The sequence below is a fragment of the Thalia democratica genome, chromosome 1 (genome assembly GCF_965202585.1).
Source record: "Thalia democratica chromosome 1, ktThaDemo2.hap1.1, whole genome shotgun sequence".
NCBI lineage: Eukaryota > Metazoa > Chordata > Thaliacea > Salpida > Salpidae > Thalia > Thalia democratica.
The window spans coordinates 56,791,669-56,808,062 of record NC_139165.1 but is presented as its reverse complement, the minus strand read 5'-3'; the positions used below and the strand labels follow the sequence as shown (position 1 = coordinate 56,808,062).

Below are 16,394 nucleotides of genomic sequence, written 5' to 3'. Positions count from 1 at the left end.
CGTCTTAATATCAATTCAATAGACATACTTTTTATTGTTTCTAGTCTTAAAGTTCAATTTATTTAATCAGACACTTGGCCTAAATCTTCTTAAGGAAACTAAAATTGATAATTAACAAAAATATTAATTAACTAAATTAACTAAGTTTGTTAATCTGTAACTTATGTAAGATTATATTTTTTTCTAAATTACATTTCAAAATATTTTAACTAATAGTTTTTAACCTAAAAAGTGCGTTAACTTAATTCCACAAATTATAAAAGTTTTAATATATTAAACTTACTTTTACAAAATTTGATACAGAGTCAAAGTATTTATTCGTAAGTTCCTATCAGTGTAGATGTCTTAAATTATTACTTAAACTTTTTATTTAAACTTAAGTATTTACTTGAGATTCTTTTGTAGTTTAAACTTGATTATGTATGCAGTTATAGTTTTTAAATTTTCTGATAGAATAAGCAAGCTATGATAAAGGTATTTTAATTAAGAACAACATGTAGATTTTTAGTTATTTCTAAAAAGCTCATAATGTTAGATTTATAGTTATAAAAACATGTAATGAAATTACTTATTTTTTAATACAGATAGAATATAAATTAAGAAATATCAAGAGTAGATCGCTAAACAAGAAATAATATTTCTGGATTAAAATTTCTATGAATTAAAAAAAAGCTGACTACAGCTGAAATGAGAGGATCAACTAATAAAAGTGCAAATGAGATTAATTCTCAACAAAAAAGAAGCAACAATGAGGTGATGAATCTATCACCAAAAGTCTCTAACCAGACTTACCAGCCTTATGTGAGCACTGGCTGGGATAGTACTTCTTCTAATAGTAAAGGTAAATATAAAAAAAAACTGGAATACAAGTAAAAACTTGTAATCTTAAATGTTTTTCAAGTGGTCATTGACTTTTTAGATGACTAGAATATTACACCAAATGTTTTAAATAGTTAGATAGAATTTGATTCCCTGTTTTCAGTTTTTATTAATATTTTTTGTTTTGCTTTAAGTATTATACAAATTAGGTAAATTTAAATGCATCCAATTTTTTTTGTTTTTAAGTTAAAAATTACGCTTAATAATGCATAATTTACCATAAAAGTAATATCTGATTATACTACAGAAAAAAAACCTAAAATGACTACATATATGACTAATTGTTTTACCACTTTTGTTGGACATATGGTTTAGAGTTTCTAAAAAATAAGACAGTTGTTTTAAAAATCCAAGTTTTTATTTTATTTTTAAGATGGTTGCTTTTTTTGGCAATTTTAAGATATATTGAGGGTCATATAATTCAAAAAAAAAAATTTAAACCTAGAATTTTTTCTCACTTTATAGCACATATGATAGGGCGACTAAACTTTTTTCTATCTAAAATTCTGCTGAGCAGTAGAAAACCTTTTTTTATATTTTTTCAAACACTATTTTTAACTTGCTTTGTGTTTTTTTAGAGTATTAATAAAAATGGAAACTTATTAATAAAAATATGTTTCTGTTTTAAGAAAAATGGTATAAAGAAAAGTTATAAATCTGTTTTTCAGATACTTTTGTGTAGATTTTGCAAGTCAAGTTTTTGATAATTGTGAGTAATTTTTAACTGATGAACTATAGAAAAATATGATTACATTTAATTTTGCATAACTTCTGAAATAATCGAAGCAAAAAAGATACAAAATCTTTTTTAGAAAAAAGAAATCCGATTCTATCCAACTATGTATAACAAATTTTTGATTTTCTAATCACCAAATGATCAATGACAGCATGACCATCCCTTTTCAGTCCACTTGTATTTCATTAAAAAATAGATACAATTTGAATGTCCTTATATTTTCAATTCCTTAAGTTTATAAAATGAAAATTATTATGATGTTATTTTAGTTCAACTTTATATATGTTTTATAAAATTTTAGATTTGAAAAAAAAAAAATCAAATGCAGATATGTTTTTCAATATTTCAATTTCTGATTAGAAGATTGCCTACACCTGACATAAATTAAGCTTAAAAGAAAAAAATCCAATATAAAATAATTTATTTAATTATTAGTCATATCAATAAAAATAAAATTTGTATACTTTTTCTACTAAGCAAATATAAAGCTAAAATGATACCATGCCTCGTTTATTAATGTTGTAAGGTTAAAAGCTCAAAAGCATGTTTATTATTTTAGAGAAATGTTAAACTTTGTTATTTAATTTACTATAAATTTAATATAAAACATAATTTTTTTATCTGATAAATCTGCATAAAATGTTTAAAATAAATTTTTGTTCATAAAAACTTAAGGTTACAGTTTTGTTAAAAAAGTCACCTTAATTTATTTTTCTAAGGTCGTCCACCACCTGCATTACTTACAAACACTTCAGAAGTTTTTCAATCACTTGGAAATCCTTTAGTCACGAATCAATACAGGTCTGCAACACCAGCCCACTACAACTCAACAAGTACATATAATTGCTTATCTGGATGGAGTGCTACAGCATCTCCACTGTCTCGAGGTTACTCGCTACAAAATTGCAGTTCGTTTACAACTTTGTATATTTTCTTTCTAGTTTATAACTCGGATAGTTTAATCGTAATTTTTATTGTTTTGTTTATTAGTTCATTATACTTATACAATATATAACAAAAAAAGTTGAAGAAAAAATATACAAAACATGGAAACTAAATTATCTGAGAAGTAATGCTGTTAATATTGAAAGTAGTTTAAATAGATTTTATCTTAAATAATTCAAACAAGTATTAGTGATTAGAGTTTTTATAAATACAATAAATATAATTTTACACGTATATATTTATCATGAATGTATGATTTTTACGTTTTTACCTATCCATTTTATGATTTTTAATTTTATTTTTCAATGGGTACTTAAACTTTAATTAGTTATTATGAATTATGTAACTAAAAATAGAGATTTATACTAGTGCTTTGATACAAATAGTTTTAGAACTTCATTTTGGTATAATGCTATGTATACAAAATTGTTTAATCGTTCAAAAAATATTGAACAAAATATTTTAGATAATGCAGTTTAGTATATTTTATTGATTAACAATTAGGTTTACAACATATTTTGCGAATCAAAATAGTATTAATTAAATTTATTGATGTTTACCAGGATTGCCTGTCAGTTACCAGCAACTATTGAATACTCAACATCAGAAATCTGTTGATTTTCATAAACAATCTACTATAACTACAAGTTTGTTTAATAAACTTATTATCCATCAATTACAACTGCTATAGTAATTTATGTTCATTTAGTTTCGTTTAAGCTTATAAGTGTATTAAGCTTTATAGATTGAAAAATGTTTCTTAAACACATCATATTAGTCGATTTGAATTGCTAAGAAAGTCTACTTTAAAAGTTCTTTGTTTAAATTACCAAACATTTATAGTACGAACTTGTTTAGACATAAAACTTAAGTGTTTTTAACGTAATAAATTTGGTTGAAATTTTTTGAACATACAAATCTACTAATTCTTATAGCTTTAAAAATATTTTTGCAGTATTTTACTGCTATTTAAAAACTTTTTATTGAAAATAACTAATTTAGTTTTACATAAAGTAATTTATAAGTCTGCTGTACCAAATTAAGATGAATTGTAATTTTACTAATTTCCAGAGTCAAAAATAAATAATAATAAAAAAAGATTAGTAAAGTTATCAGAATTATAAAAGTGCCTTACAAAGTAAATTTCTCAGTTTTTACCAAAAAATCCTTTGTTTTTTATTTCTTATAAGTTTAAGGCCATAGGGGGTAAGGGATTAAATAATTTTTTATTCAACTTGATATTATTTTGTAGAGTTTTAACTAATATAAGTTGCTTTTTTACAGATTTTTTAAGATTTTTTTTTTGAGATATATCCGGGTAAAAACTGAGAGTACAATAGGTTCCCAATGGAAGAAGAAAATTAGAACGACGAGTAAATAGAAATCACTAAAAATTTATCTCCTTCTACGTTTTTTGAGATAAAAACCTTAATTTTCAGGAAATGTTTCTCGCAATATTTAGAAAAATCTGTTGTAACAAGTTAAACATGTTTTTATTTTGATTTTTGTTATAAAATTTTTATCTTTTAATTAATTTGTTTTTATTACGTAAGACTTTTCTAAATATTGCAAGAAATATTTTATGAAAATTTGTATAAGCTGTGTATAATTTATGTTCATATAAAAACGTCATTAAACACTACATTTCCATAAACCATATAGGATTAAAGTCAAAACAAGACAGGTATGATATAATTAAGGGCATAGGGAGGTGTCCAACATTTTTTTACTAAAAATAACATTGGATCTTATATGAAAGCTTTAAGTACAAACTACGAGCTAGTTTTTATAGAATTGAAAAATCTTATTTAACTTTTGAGATATTGTAATTTTTATAAAAAGTTTCCGATACAAACGTATGGACCGCAAGTTTTTCGGGGTCAATTTTCTCAAAAATTTAAAAAATCACTAAAAACCTATCTTCTCCTTTATTTTTTGAGATAGAAACCTCAAATTTTCAGGAAACGTTCCTTTTATAGTTTAAAAAACTTTGAATGTTGGGATTTTAAAAACATTAAAAAATAAAAATTTAAGATAAAAAAAAACAAACAAAAGAGGTGTTTTTTTTTATAAAAATTTTATTTTTCAAAATTAAAAAATTTCCTGCGTGTAATCGTTTTAAAATTTAATAATACACTTTCTGTGATAATTTGAAGAAAATTGCTTAAAAAATGAAGAGGAAAAATATTTTTAGTGAAATGTTCTTTTTTTGCGTTTTTAGTTTGTGCCTTCCATTAGGAACCTATTGAGGTCACTGACTTTGACCGCTCATATCTCAAAAAATACTTTGAATTTTTTCAAGCAGTTAAAAATGTCTGATAGCTTAGATAAAACTCTATAAAATAAGATCAATTTGTAAAAATCAAGGTGGACCCCCATATGCCCTTAACTAACAGAAATTACAGAATTTTTACCTATAATTGAAAAGTAACTACAAAAAATTGTTTTGAATAAAATAAACTACTTTTATTATATATTCTAGGGAACTTGCTTCGCTAGGATAACAAACGATTGGCTTTAAATTTTAGATATTTAAAACTTTATCTAAGTTAGGGTTAAAATTTTTCTAAAATACGTCTGAAGCCTTTAGTTAACTTCGGGGAAGTAAGATAGTATTAATAAAAAAAAAAAGCATTGAGCAAATTTAAATTTTTAAGTATCTATAATAAACTTTTAATAACTGTTTTTAACAGACGCTACAAGTCAGCAGCTTATGAATAAGTCAAATGAAACCAAGCCACCAAGTTATACATTGCAATCTCAAAAACAAAAATATCAACCTGGTGTTCAGCATATTCCTTTGCCTAATCAGGCAATTTCTTCAATCCCATCAGCTAATCAGCAACCACTTACTGTTTCAATGCCGAATTCTTTAGATGGAAGTTTCCAGCAGACAAATCAACATTTAATACCAGTGTCGTTGCATTCTCACAATTCATTGTTTCAGTATTCCCCAGCCAAATCTTATTCAGGTAGTCTTTTGATAAGAAATAAATATTTTAATTACTAACAATAAATTCAGAAAGATGTGCTTTAAAATATAAAGTAAACATTTGTATTACAAATTGAAAAAAAGTAAAGTTATCAGAATTATAAAAGTGCCTTACAAAGTTCAATACTTTTTTCAGGTTCCCACATTATTGCTAATCACCAACAGCAATTTACAACGACACTAGTTTCACCTCCGCATTTGACGTCACATTTACCTCCACACGTTATCACTCCGTGTCGACCATCTTCCTCTGTTGCGTTGGCCAACTACCATCCTGACTATAAACTTGTTACTACAAGTGACCACATGAAAATGCATCGGAAAAGACGTGGTCTGGAAAATGTTACAACCTTGCCCCCACACATTAGCGCCAGATGGGTTAGTTTTTTATTTAAATTTTAGGTTGATTTGATGCTTCATGTTCTTACATTTAAGAATTTTAAATTATATGCTATTTTATTTATAAAAATTAAAAGTCACTTAAATGGTAGTAAATTCAAAATTCTTAGTAAAATATCAATTTAAGTTTAAAATTTTTCATTATCTTTTTTAATCATTATAACAGTATATAAAAGATGGAATAGCAGATTTTAATTAAAAATTTATAGAAAGTGATCAAAAGTTAATAGGTAGAACAGTGTTGTACACATTGTGTGATAATAGTTATTAATGTTTATGAAACTATAGAATTTAGCTTAAATTCTCTGTAATATATATATTTAGTGCGATAATGAAGTTGCTGTGGATTTTTTTGTATTTAAAAAGTTAGATAACTTCAACATTTATTTTCTCTCGTATTCTTTTAGCTATAACAATTAATTTTGTTATGTTTTACCAAATGTACGTTTATCTTTACAAACAAAAAATATTTAAAATATCAGAAGCGGAATAACTTACCTAGATTTATAAGACAGTATTATTATTTTTTAAATGAGGCCTAGCTTAAAGTTTTATATTCAAAATTTCAAGTTCAAAACTCAAAAGTAGTTTAAAACAAGTTTGGTTTTTCATCCAAAGTTATGTTCTTTAGAAAAAGGCTGTTAAATCTATCAAAATAAAACATAAATTTCATGTTTAAGTTTATCAGCAAATTGAATATCGTATTTTTATCAATAAAACTAAAACCATTTACTCATACTATTTGTGCGTAACACGTTTACATTTGTTTAGGGACAAATAATTACAGTAATTTTAAGCAACAATTAATTTTATTGTAGTTTTTTAAAACTTAAGTAATAATAAATTTTACTTTTTTTTTTTATAATTTTTTTTTTTGTTATGTTTGTTAAATACAATATTTTGTTCTATTTTTCATGTAAATAAATAAATAAATAGGTATTCTGTTAATACCTTAGTATTTTCTATGAGTTAAAAATTTTTTTACCGAAGTATCATCTTATAATTTTATACCAGAGTAAGTGTTTTATAAATATTTCTTTCATTTTTCAAACACCAAATTTACTTTCAAAAACTTCCACATACATTTTCTAATTAGTTTTGATTTTTGTTTGACTAGACTACTTTTTTAAATCAAAATCTATATATTTAAATACAGAAAATAAAAGTAATTTACTTGAAGTTAGAAATCAAAGTCTTTGTCTGCAAATACAAAACAAAACTAACTGTAAAAGCGACAAAACTTTATAGTAGAAATAGACTTAGTTTACTTAAATTAAAGATCAAAAGCTAAAATATCAAAACTAACTGAGCTATTTAGCTAGCTGAAAGTCTATTACAAAAGAAATTACATGTTGGAGATTTATTTTACTTTAAATACTATGCATTTTTATTAAAAAGATTGGTCATAAGTTAAAAATTAAAAAACTTATTAAAATAAACACTAGAATATATTTATTTTCGTTTACAAATTTTAAGCAGTACAACTTAATATTGCATCGTAACTAAAAAATAAAAAAAAGTTATAACTAAAATTATGTTTTTTAGAAACAATTTAAATTCTTTTAAATGTTTAAATTTTATTTAAGAATAAATCAGATGAAATCAATTTTTATAAGTTCATACAATTTTGAAAACCGTTAAGTCACCTAGTAAACTGTATAATATAGATATAAACTTTGGTAAGCTAAATTTAGCAAGTATACTACAGCAAGTTACTGTAGCGTGACTAAAAAGTTAGCTTGACAGACAATACGTAGTGAGTAGATATATTTTTGCTTTTCTTGTCAGTTTTGTTACTTTTTATTAAAGTAGCTGTAATATTTACAAACTGATTTTATTATTAAAAAAAAAAGAACTTAAGTAATATATTTGTTTTGTTTTAATTTTGCTGTTAAACATTAAATAATTTGCAAGTCTTACAAGCTTAAATCTTATGAACTAAAATTACAATAAGTCATTGTTACTTTATTTATAATTTATTTTCTTCTTATAGTATTTATCCTCAATTACTTTTTGGTAAATATGTATTTTTATGTTATTGATTTCAATATAAATCATTAAAGGAAAATTTTGAAGTATAATATTTTCTTACTAAGATTACGCATTGATTATGGTATAATATTTTATAATTTTAAGCTCTTACAGTAGTGTTTACTTTAAAACATCTATTTTATAAGTTGTGAATAAATTTTAATAGAATCATTTGCAACAATGTGTTGGAATGAAAGTTCTAGCTAGAAGAGGTGATACGTTCAAAGAAGGAAGACTTTCTACTGTAAGAAATGATGGACAGGTTTATAACAATTTTTTCTTGATATTAAGACTTATGAATTAGTCTAGTTTATAACCAGCTAGTTAGTATTATGTTAGAATTAAACTGAATAATGTATTTTTTTATTTAATTAAATAAAAAAAGGAAATTTATTAAAATATTACTATTTGTATTAAAATCTTATATATAAGTGTATATTTGTTTAGTCATAGTATGTTTATTTTAAACAAAAAAAAAAATTAATAAATCTCAAAGTTTAGTTTTTATATATAGAAAATATAAAAAAGTTAATTATATGTAATATTTTTTTTATTAATGTTAGTATACGTATTCACTAGTGAATTGTACTTGGTAAAAAATAGTTTTATACCAAGTGGTGTAACTTACCAGTGTTATTACATACTTTACTATCTAAAACTATGTGCTTTACCACCTACTTTATCATGAATTAAAACTAGAAAAGTCTAAAACTATTTAAGTTTAATTGTACAAAAATATAAGTCTAAAAATTACTCAATAATATCATGTTTAACTTTTTTTAAGATTGAAAAAAAAAGCATATATATATTTCGAGGGTAGGTATCAAATGAGCACAAAGACATTTTTGCACGGGTTGAATTTTTACATTTTTTTATAAACTTTAAGTTTAATTTTGTTTTATTTTTACTATCACTGTTACCCCTAACCCTTACCGTCGGTCAGTAACTTTTTCTCTTTTTTTTATGTTTTTGTTAATCTATTTATTTTTATATTTTTAATTTTTTAATAATTTTTAGTAGTTATTTTTTAGTTTTTAATCTAACTTTTACTGTTACCCCCAACCATTACCTTCGGTCGGTAATTAAAAAAAAAATTCTTAAAATTAATTTATTTTTATTCTTTTTTTCCCATTTTGTTTTTTTATAATTTTTAATAGTTAATTTTATTTTTACTATCACTCTTACCCCTACCCCTTACTCTCACCCTCGTTCGGTAACTTATTTTTTCCTCTTTTTATGTATTAATTTATCTTTTTGTATTTTGAGTTTTTTCTCGATTTTTTTTTTAATTTTATTTACTTTTTTACTCTCATGCAAAAGAACCCCTTCGTGCAAAAGTGTCTTCGTTCATATTTGACCCGTTCCTATATGTATAAGACATTCAAATTAAAAAAAATCAATAAAATCAGTTTCTTTTTTGATATATTTAGTTTCTTAAACTAATAATTTGAAAATTCACAGCTAAAGCACATTTCTTAAAAGTTAAAAATTTTAGTTATAAGCGTTTAATATATGCTTTAAAAAAAGTCGTTTAGGTTTAATAAAAAAATTCTAGGCAGCACAAGTAGGAGTGCTTTTCTTTGGAGATAAAGAAAGAGCTATGAACTATTTTATGGATCCAGAAAATACTAATCATGTTAGTTACATTTATAAGTAGTTTTAAGGTATTTTTTTTGTATACCATTTTTTAAAGTTTTGATTTATAACGTAAGTAGGTATATATGCTAACTTTAAATGATTAAAGATACATTATTCTTGGTGTATTCTCTTAATTTGGTCATAAGTTACTTTTTCTTAAACTTAATATTCAAGTAACTAAAGTCCATGATGACGTATGATTTTGTGAAACAAATTAATTGTGCAAATTGGTTTAACATAATTTATGAGACCTCGATTTTTACAATTTGGTCTCATGTTTTAGAGTTTAATCGGAGCTATCAGAAATTTTTAAACGCTATAAAAGATTCAAAGTAACTTATGAGATATAAGTTATCAAAGTCCGTGACCTCAATAGGCTCTTTATTGAAGGCGCAAACCAAAAACGCGAAAAAACACTGTTTCACTAAAAATCTATCTTCATCATATTTGAATAATTTTCTTCAAAAAACATCTTTTATTTATTTATTTTTATTTTTTTATTAATAAATTTTAAAATCACAACATTCGAAGTCCTTTAAACTATAAAAGGAATGTTCACCAAAATTTGAGTTCTCAATCTCGAAAAATAAAGGAGAAGATCAATTTTTAGTTAACTTTTAAATTTGCTATAAAATTGACGATTAAAAAATTGCGGTCCATAAGTTTGTATAGGAAAGTTTTTACAAAAACTTCTGTATCTCAAAAACAAATTAAAGTATTTATATCAAAAAAAACCAATTTTTAGTTAATACTTTAAGCTTTCATAAAAAAGCCAATAATCATTTTTATAAAAAAAAATTGGACTTCCCTATGGCCTTAATATTTTTTAATGTGAAGTATGATACCATACACATTTAAATTTGTGTATTTTTCTTGTTATTGTTTGAAAGTCTAACTAAATATTTATGAAATTTTGCGCTTATTTAGTTTCATTTAACAACAACCATTTTTAGGACAAAGTGAGCTGTGTGTTCCCATTCAAGCTTTTTTTAGTTGTATAATAAATTTAATTATTTTGTAATTTGTTATAGGTAATAGCAGACATACCAATAGCTAATTTACCACAAGAAAATTCGGTTATAAAGGGACACAACTTACTGGTTAAGCAGCACGCCAATGCTAATCATTACAAGCTAGCTACTGTCAGGGAAGTAATGTATGTAACTTCTTTAAAAAAATATTTAGTATATTTTTATTAAATGCTGTTATAATGTTATTTCAACTTAACTTCTTAATTTTTTGGCAGATCTGTCACTAACGAAAATTTACGAGTAGTACCTTTACATATAAATAGTTGTTACAAATCGTACTCAAAATAAGTTAATTATATTTCAATATATTTAAAAAGAATGTATTTAAATTCTTAATATAACTATATACTAATTTATTAATATTTTTTGAATATGTTATTGGTGTTCTTTATTGTTCAATGTTGTTAGACTCAAGCATCAAAATACAGCAGACAAGCCATTTAAACAGCAGACAAGCAAAGAGTAAAAATAAGACAAATAATTAATATCAAATAGACATCTAATTTTGTAGTTTATAAATATAAAATGGAAATAGATAAAAGATTCGTAAAAAACTCACGAAACATCGGTAATTATTGCTTTTAAAAAGACACAAAAAAAAAAGATTTACAAAACTGACCGTAACTCTTGAATGTGAGAACGGGTCAAAATTGCGCAAAGACAACATTGCATGAGGGCACAAAATTGCAGGAAGATAATTTGCACGAAGAAAAATTTGCACGAGAGGACAAAATTGCACGAGGGAACAAAATTTCACGGAGACAATTTTGCACCCAGGGTCAATTTTGCACGGAGGGTCATTTTTGCATGAGAGTAAAAAAAGAACAGAAAAAAAAAAGAAAAAAAAAACTAAAAGATAAATTAATAAAAAAACAAAACAAAAAAAAAGTTACTGACCAAAGGTAAGGGTTTGGGGTAACTGTGATAGTAAAAATAAAAAAATAACTAATAAAATGATAATAAAAAACAAATGAAAATTAAAAAAATAGGTTACCGACCGAGGGTAAGGATTTGGGGTAACAGTGATAGTAAAAAAAAGAACTAAAAAAATAAATTACAACCCATGCAAAATTGTCTCCTTGCAAAATTGTCTGCTCGTGCAAAAGTGTCTTCGTGCAATTTTGTACGCTCGTGCAAATTTGACAGCTACCCTTTTAATGTATCCAGATATTTATAAACATACTTCTGAAATAGGTAATATGTTCAGTCAAAACAAATGTCTTGATTAATAGTGATAAAATTTAGGAACTTTAAATTTTACTAAACTAGTTGTATTTAAAACTTTCAGCATTTATATTTTTGAAGCCTAAATTTAGATAGAAGTTTTATTTAACAGAAACGAAGGTGCGCTCTTCTCTGTTTCTATTGACAATGATGACAGAGAAATAACATACCATGGTCACTCAGTCAATATGGGAGGTTTTGGAGTAATTAAAGTTCCTCAAGAAAGATGTAGAGCCCTTTACGCTCCGTGGAAGCTTCCTCCTAATACCAACAAGTTAAGGTAAAACTAGTACTTAGTGTTAATTGAAAAATCTGGGCTTTAATAGTTTTTATTAACTTTCATAGACAAAAATAAGTAAGTAATTTTTCAAATTGAATAAAGTTATACATTGGTATGCTTTGTATTTCCTGCAAAAGTAAAAATAACCATTAATTTTTGTTTTTTTGTTTTGTCATCTGTGTTAATACTTTAACAGTTTTAATCAAATACTTCTATTTCATTTTTGTAGTCTTTTTATGAACATTAATTTTAAAAATTGAATAAATAAATTGCTTATTTGAACTTTATTTATTTGTTTTTTCAAAAGTATTTGATTAAGTTAAGATTAAGTGTAAAATTTCTCTAAAATACACCAAAAAGTAACTTCATACATAGTTTAGTATAAATCATTGGGACTTAAAATTGATATAATTTAATTGTTTAGTCTCTACTATTGAGTATTTTTGATTATTAGTTTCAACAAAATCAAATTTTCTTTTTTTCTTAAGTTTTGATATAAGTGAATAGTTATTACAAAGAATTCAAATTCACTAGCTACTGATGTAGTAGTATATTAACAGTTCACAATAAATTTAATTTTTTTATCAAGTTGCTCCTTTAACAATTCTTAGCACTTTTGTGAGTTTTGTATAGGCCTTTTTTATTAAAATTATGTCTAAACGTATCATTATAAAAATTATATTCCTTTTTAATTTTCTTTTGTTTTTGTATAAATTTTTCATATTCTGTTTAAAGTAATTAGACAAAACTATGAAAAATTTCGAATATATAAAAGTGAAAAGCAAAATAGAACCATTTTTCTTAGCATATATGTAGCTGGCTTGATAAAATTAAAAATAATAACAAATTTAAAAGTCTGAAAAGTTAATTTTTGCATTTAAAACATAAAAAGCAATTCTTTTATTTTATGTTATTATATTTATATTATGCTATAACTTAATTTATATAATTGCCTGAGCATTTTTCAACGTTTATGTTAAGAAAACGACTTTGGTTTTTTTTTTTTACTAATAATATAGTAAAATAATAATTCTATATATGTCTAGCTAAATTAAATGTTAATTTTTTTTTAAAAATGCCTTATATGTACAATTTTAAATTTTATGTTATAAACGCTGTTGTAGAGGGGTAGGTGTCAAATATGCACGCATACACTTTTACATGGCGTAAATTTTGCACGTGGGGTCACTTTTGCAAAACTTTTTTTTTGATTTTTTAAAATTTATCTAAATTTTTATTGATCTAATTTATTTTAATAATATTTTTACTATCACCGTTACCCCTAACCCTTACCCTCGGTTGGTAAATTTGTTTTAGTTTTTTTTATTTATTATTGTTTATTCTTCTTGTTTTTGTTTTTTTTATTATGAACTTTTTATTTTTAATGTCGTTTGCTTTAGTTTTTCGGCAATTCTTACAGAAAAATAATTCACTGTAGAAGTGTAAAGCTCGAAAAACGGTTGTAGCAATCAACGAAAGCAGGAAAGTGAAATGAATTACACTTGCTTTCGTTTCTCAGCCGTGTTTATTGAAGTCAGTGGATATAGTTTTGCTAAAAAATATAATTTTCACTGAAATTCTTTTGTTTTTTGCAGGAAATATTATATTAAACATTTTATGTAAAATTAAATTAAGGGTTCCGCGAAAAAGTTGAACTTTGGAAAAGGGTTCCGCCAGTAGAAAAAGGTTCAGAAGCACTGATTTAAGTGATATAAATGTGATTCTAACAAAAAGTAGTGAAAGCTGGTTCACTAAGAACCTAAAAAGTGCCTGCTAAAACAAAAGAGCGTTTGTTTTAATTGTAACTATGCTTGCCAACAATATTAGCTAGCCGAAACGAAAAGCGATAAAAAATGACCCTGCAAATGCAAAGCACACTCGCTTTAAACAAAAAGCTGCGAAGCTTAACACTCTACTCAAGAATATTCAAAAACTGTAAAAGAAAGACTCCCCTTTCGACCCGCGCTCGGCTTTATATAGTTTAAGCTAAAGTAAAAAAACATTTTCTTTTTTTAAAGTATCTCGGAACAAGCAGGTAATGCTTACACTGTTACCCCTAACCCTTACCCTCGGTCGGTTACTTTTTTATTCTTTTTTTCTGTTTTTTTAATAAGTTTATTATTTTATTAATTTTTTTATTACTTTATTTCTTTTTATTTTATGTTTTTTTTACTCTCGTGCAAAAGTAACCCTTCGTGCAAATGTGTCTTCGTGCAAAAGTGTCCCTTTGTGCATATTTGACCCGTTTCCGTTATGGAGTACATTTAAATATATTTTTTCATATTTAATGTTTTTAGCTCTATGATTTTAATGTTTAAAAGAAGAAAGATAGTCTTATGAAGTTTCTGAGAGATAATAATTTTTTAATTAAAATCTTACTGTTATCATGATTTATTTGAGTAAGTTATAATTTAATTAAAAAAGTATTGTTAAATATAAAATAATATAGTGAACAAAATAATGTATATTGTTTTTCCTAAAATAATTTGTTCATTAAATGTTTAAAAAAATACTATTTATAATATTTATAAAATGAAAAATCTCAAAAAAGCAGCTAAATACATGTAATAAAATTTTTAAAACAAGCTTAGTTTGTAAAAAGACAATAATGAAGTGTTTTAATAAGTATTTTATTTTAAAAAAGCTATTTTTAATTTTAATTTAGTTGATCTTGAAGCGAAGCATCTAATTCTTTTTTGATAAACTTTGCAGTCTTGAGGGAAGTTTGTCCACTCAAAACACTTCTAATCAACCTGATCATGCAAATGATGCTGAAGTTGCTCGTCACCACTACCATGGTAACCATCAAAAAATTACAGAAGAAGATGAAATGACTGATACTGCTTCAGAATCAGAACACCCTGCAGCAAGAAAGAGCTCTAACCTTCGGCTGACCCCAAAACCTGGGAGTCAAACTAACTACCACAAGTTTGTCCAACAACCAGGGTTGCCAAAAAACCTGAAAACCAGGAATAATATGGAAAAATTTGGAATTTTACAATTTAAGCTAAAAAACCTGGAAAAACCTAGAATTTTGAACAAAAATTACTGAAAAACCTGGAATTTTTAACTATTTTAACATGTTCAGTTGTAAAAATTCGATTTGACACAAAAAATATATTCTATAGGTAATATTTTTTTGTCATCATCATTTTTTTTAATCAAAAACACATTTAAAGTTGCTTTACAGTGCCTTTTCAACGTTTTTATACTATTTAAGACGGTTTCTTACCTTAAAAATAACTTTAAAATAAAATTAGACCCAAAAATGTGTACTTCTAAAAACCGGAGAAAATTTGCCAAAAAATTTTGGTAACCCTGAACAACAGTTTATGTTGTTTTATGTATAGTTAAATGTTTTAATTTCTAATAATACAACTTGTTGAAAGGAATAATTTTTAAAATTGCGTATGCTGTGCGAGAAAGCTTTTAATATACTGTTTACATATTTTTTGTTGGAAATATTTAAAACCTAATTAATGTTATTAATTTTTAATTAAATTTTACTAAAATTCCTTAAATATTTTAAGGTTTTAATGTTATATAGTTAAGTTAAGTTTATCTTTTAACTGAACACCAACATACTTTATTATCGTTTATTGTTTTAATGCTATTTATTCTAGCAGAAAATTTTCAGTTTAGTAGTATAAGACATTGAAGTTTTTATATATTTTTACTTAATGAATACTTTATTTTGTTGATTTCAGGGTTGCTAAAAACCTGGAGTCTTGAAAAAACCTGGAATTTGAAAAATTTTGAAAAATACCTGGAAAAACCTGGAAATTCGAACAAAATTCACTAAAAACCTGGAATTTTACAGCATTTTTTACATGTAAAGAAAAAAAAAGTTATTTTTTTTCTAAATAGACCAATAGCTTTTAAAGTAAAAACAACAGCTTTAGAAAACTGCTTAAGGAATTAGATATTTTTTTGTTTTAAACACTTTCAAAATAGGTTTACAGTATCTTTTGAATGTTGTTATACATACTATCTAAGACAGTTTTTTCCTTAAATATATTTTTATACTATAAGTTGACCCAAAATATTGTTAATTAAAAAACTTGGAAAAATTTCCAGAAACTATTCGCAACCCTGTTATTGTTTTTTTTATTACAACAATTAGTCGAAAAACTTTTAAATTTGTTCAATTTTTAATTTTATTTAGCTCTTAAACAATGTTTTATTTTTGGAAATACTAGTTTAATTGCAATAGCGAATTTATACGGTGTTAAGTTTGCT

At 24.6% G+C, this 16,394-nt stretch overlaps 1 protein-coding gene across 4 annotated transcripts in view; it reads left to right on the top strand.

Moving 5' to 3' along the window:
- The first annotated feature begins 590 nt into the window (after positions 1-590).
- The window catches only part of LOC145849844 (uncharacterized), a 51,994-nt gene continuing 36,190 nt past the window's right edge, over positions 591-16,394 (top strand). For all 4 annotated transcript variants that reach the window (XR_014372372.1, XM_082954931.1, XM_082954940.1 and 1 more), the window contains exons 1-10: positions 591-841; positions 2,335-2,523; positions 3,124-3,207; positions 5,254-5,532; positions 5,689-5,930; positions 8,149-8,244; positions 9,538-9,618; positions 10,652-10,776; positions 11,988-12,155; positions 14,868-15,083. Coding sequence is in view for 3 of the 4 variants with exons in the window: in XM_082954931.1 (XP_082811057.1) it covers positions 688-841; positions 2,335-2,523; positions 3,124-3,207; positions 5,254-5,532; positions 5,689-5,930; positions 8,149-8,244; positions 9,538-9,618; positions 10,652-10,776; positions 11,988-12,155; positions 14,868-15,083 (1,634 nt within the window). In the remaining variant the exon portion in view is untranslated. The remainder of the gene's footprint in view (positions 842-2,334; positions 2,524-3,123; positions 3,208-5,253; positions 5,533-5,688; positions 5,931-8,148; positions 8,245-9,537; positions 9,619-10,651; positions 10,777-11,987; positions 12,156-14,867; positions 15,084-16,394) is intronic.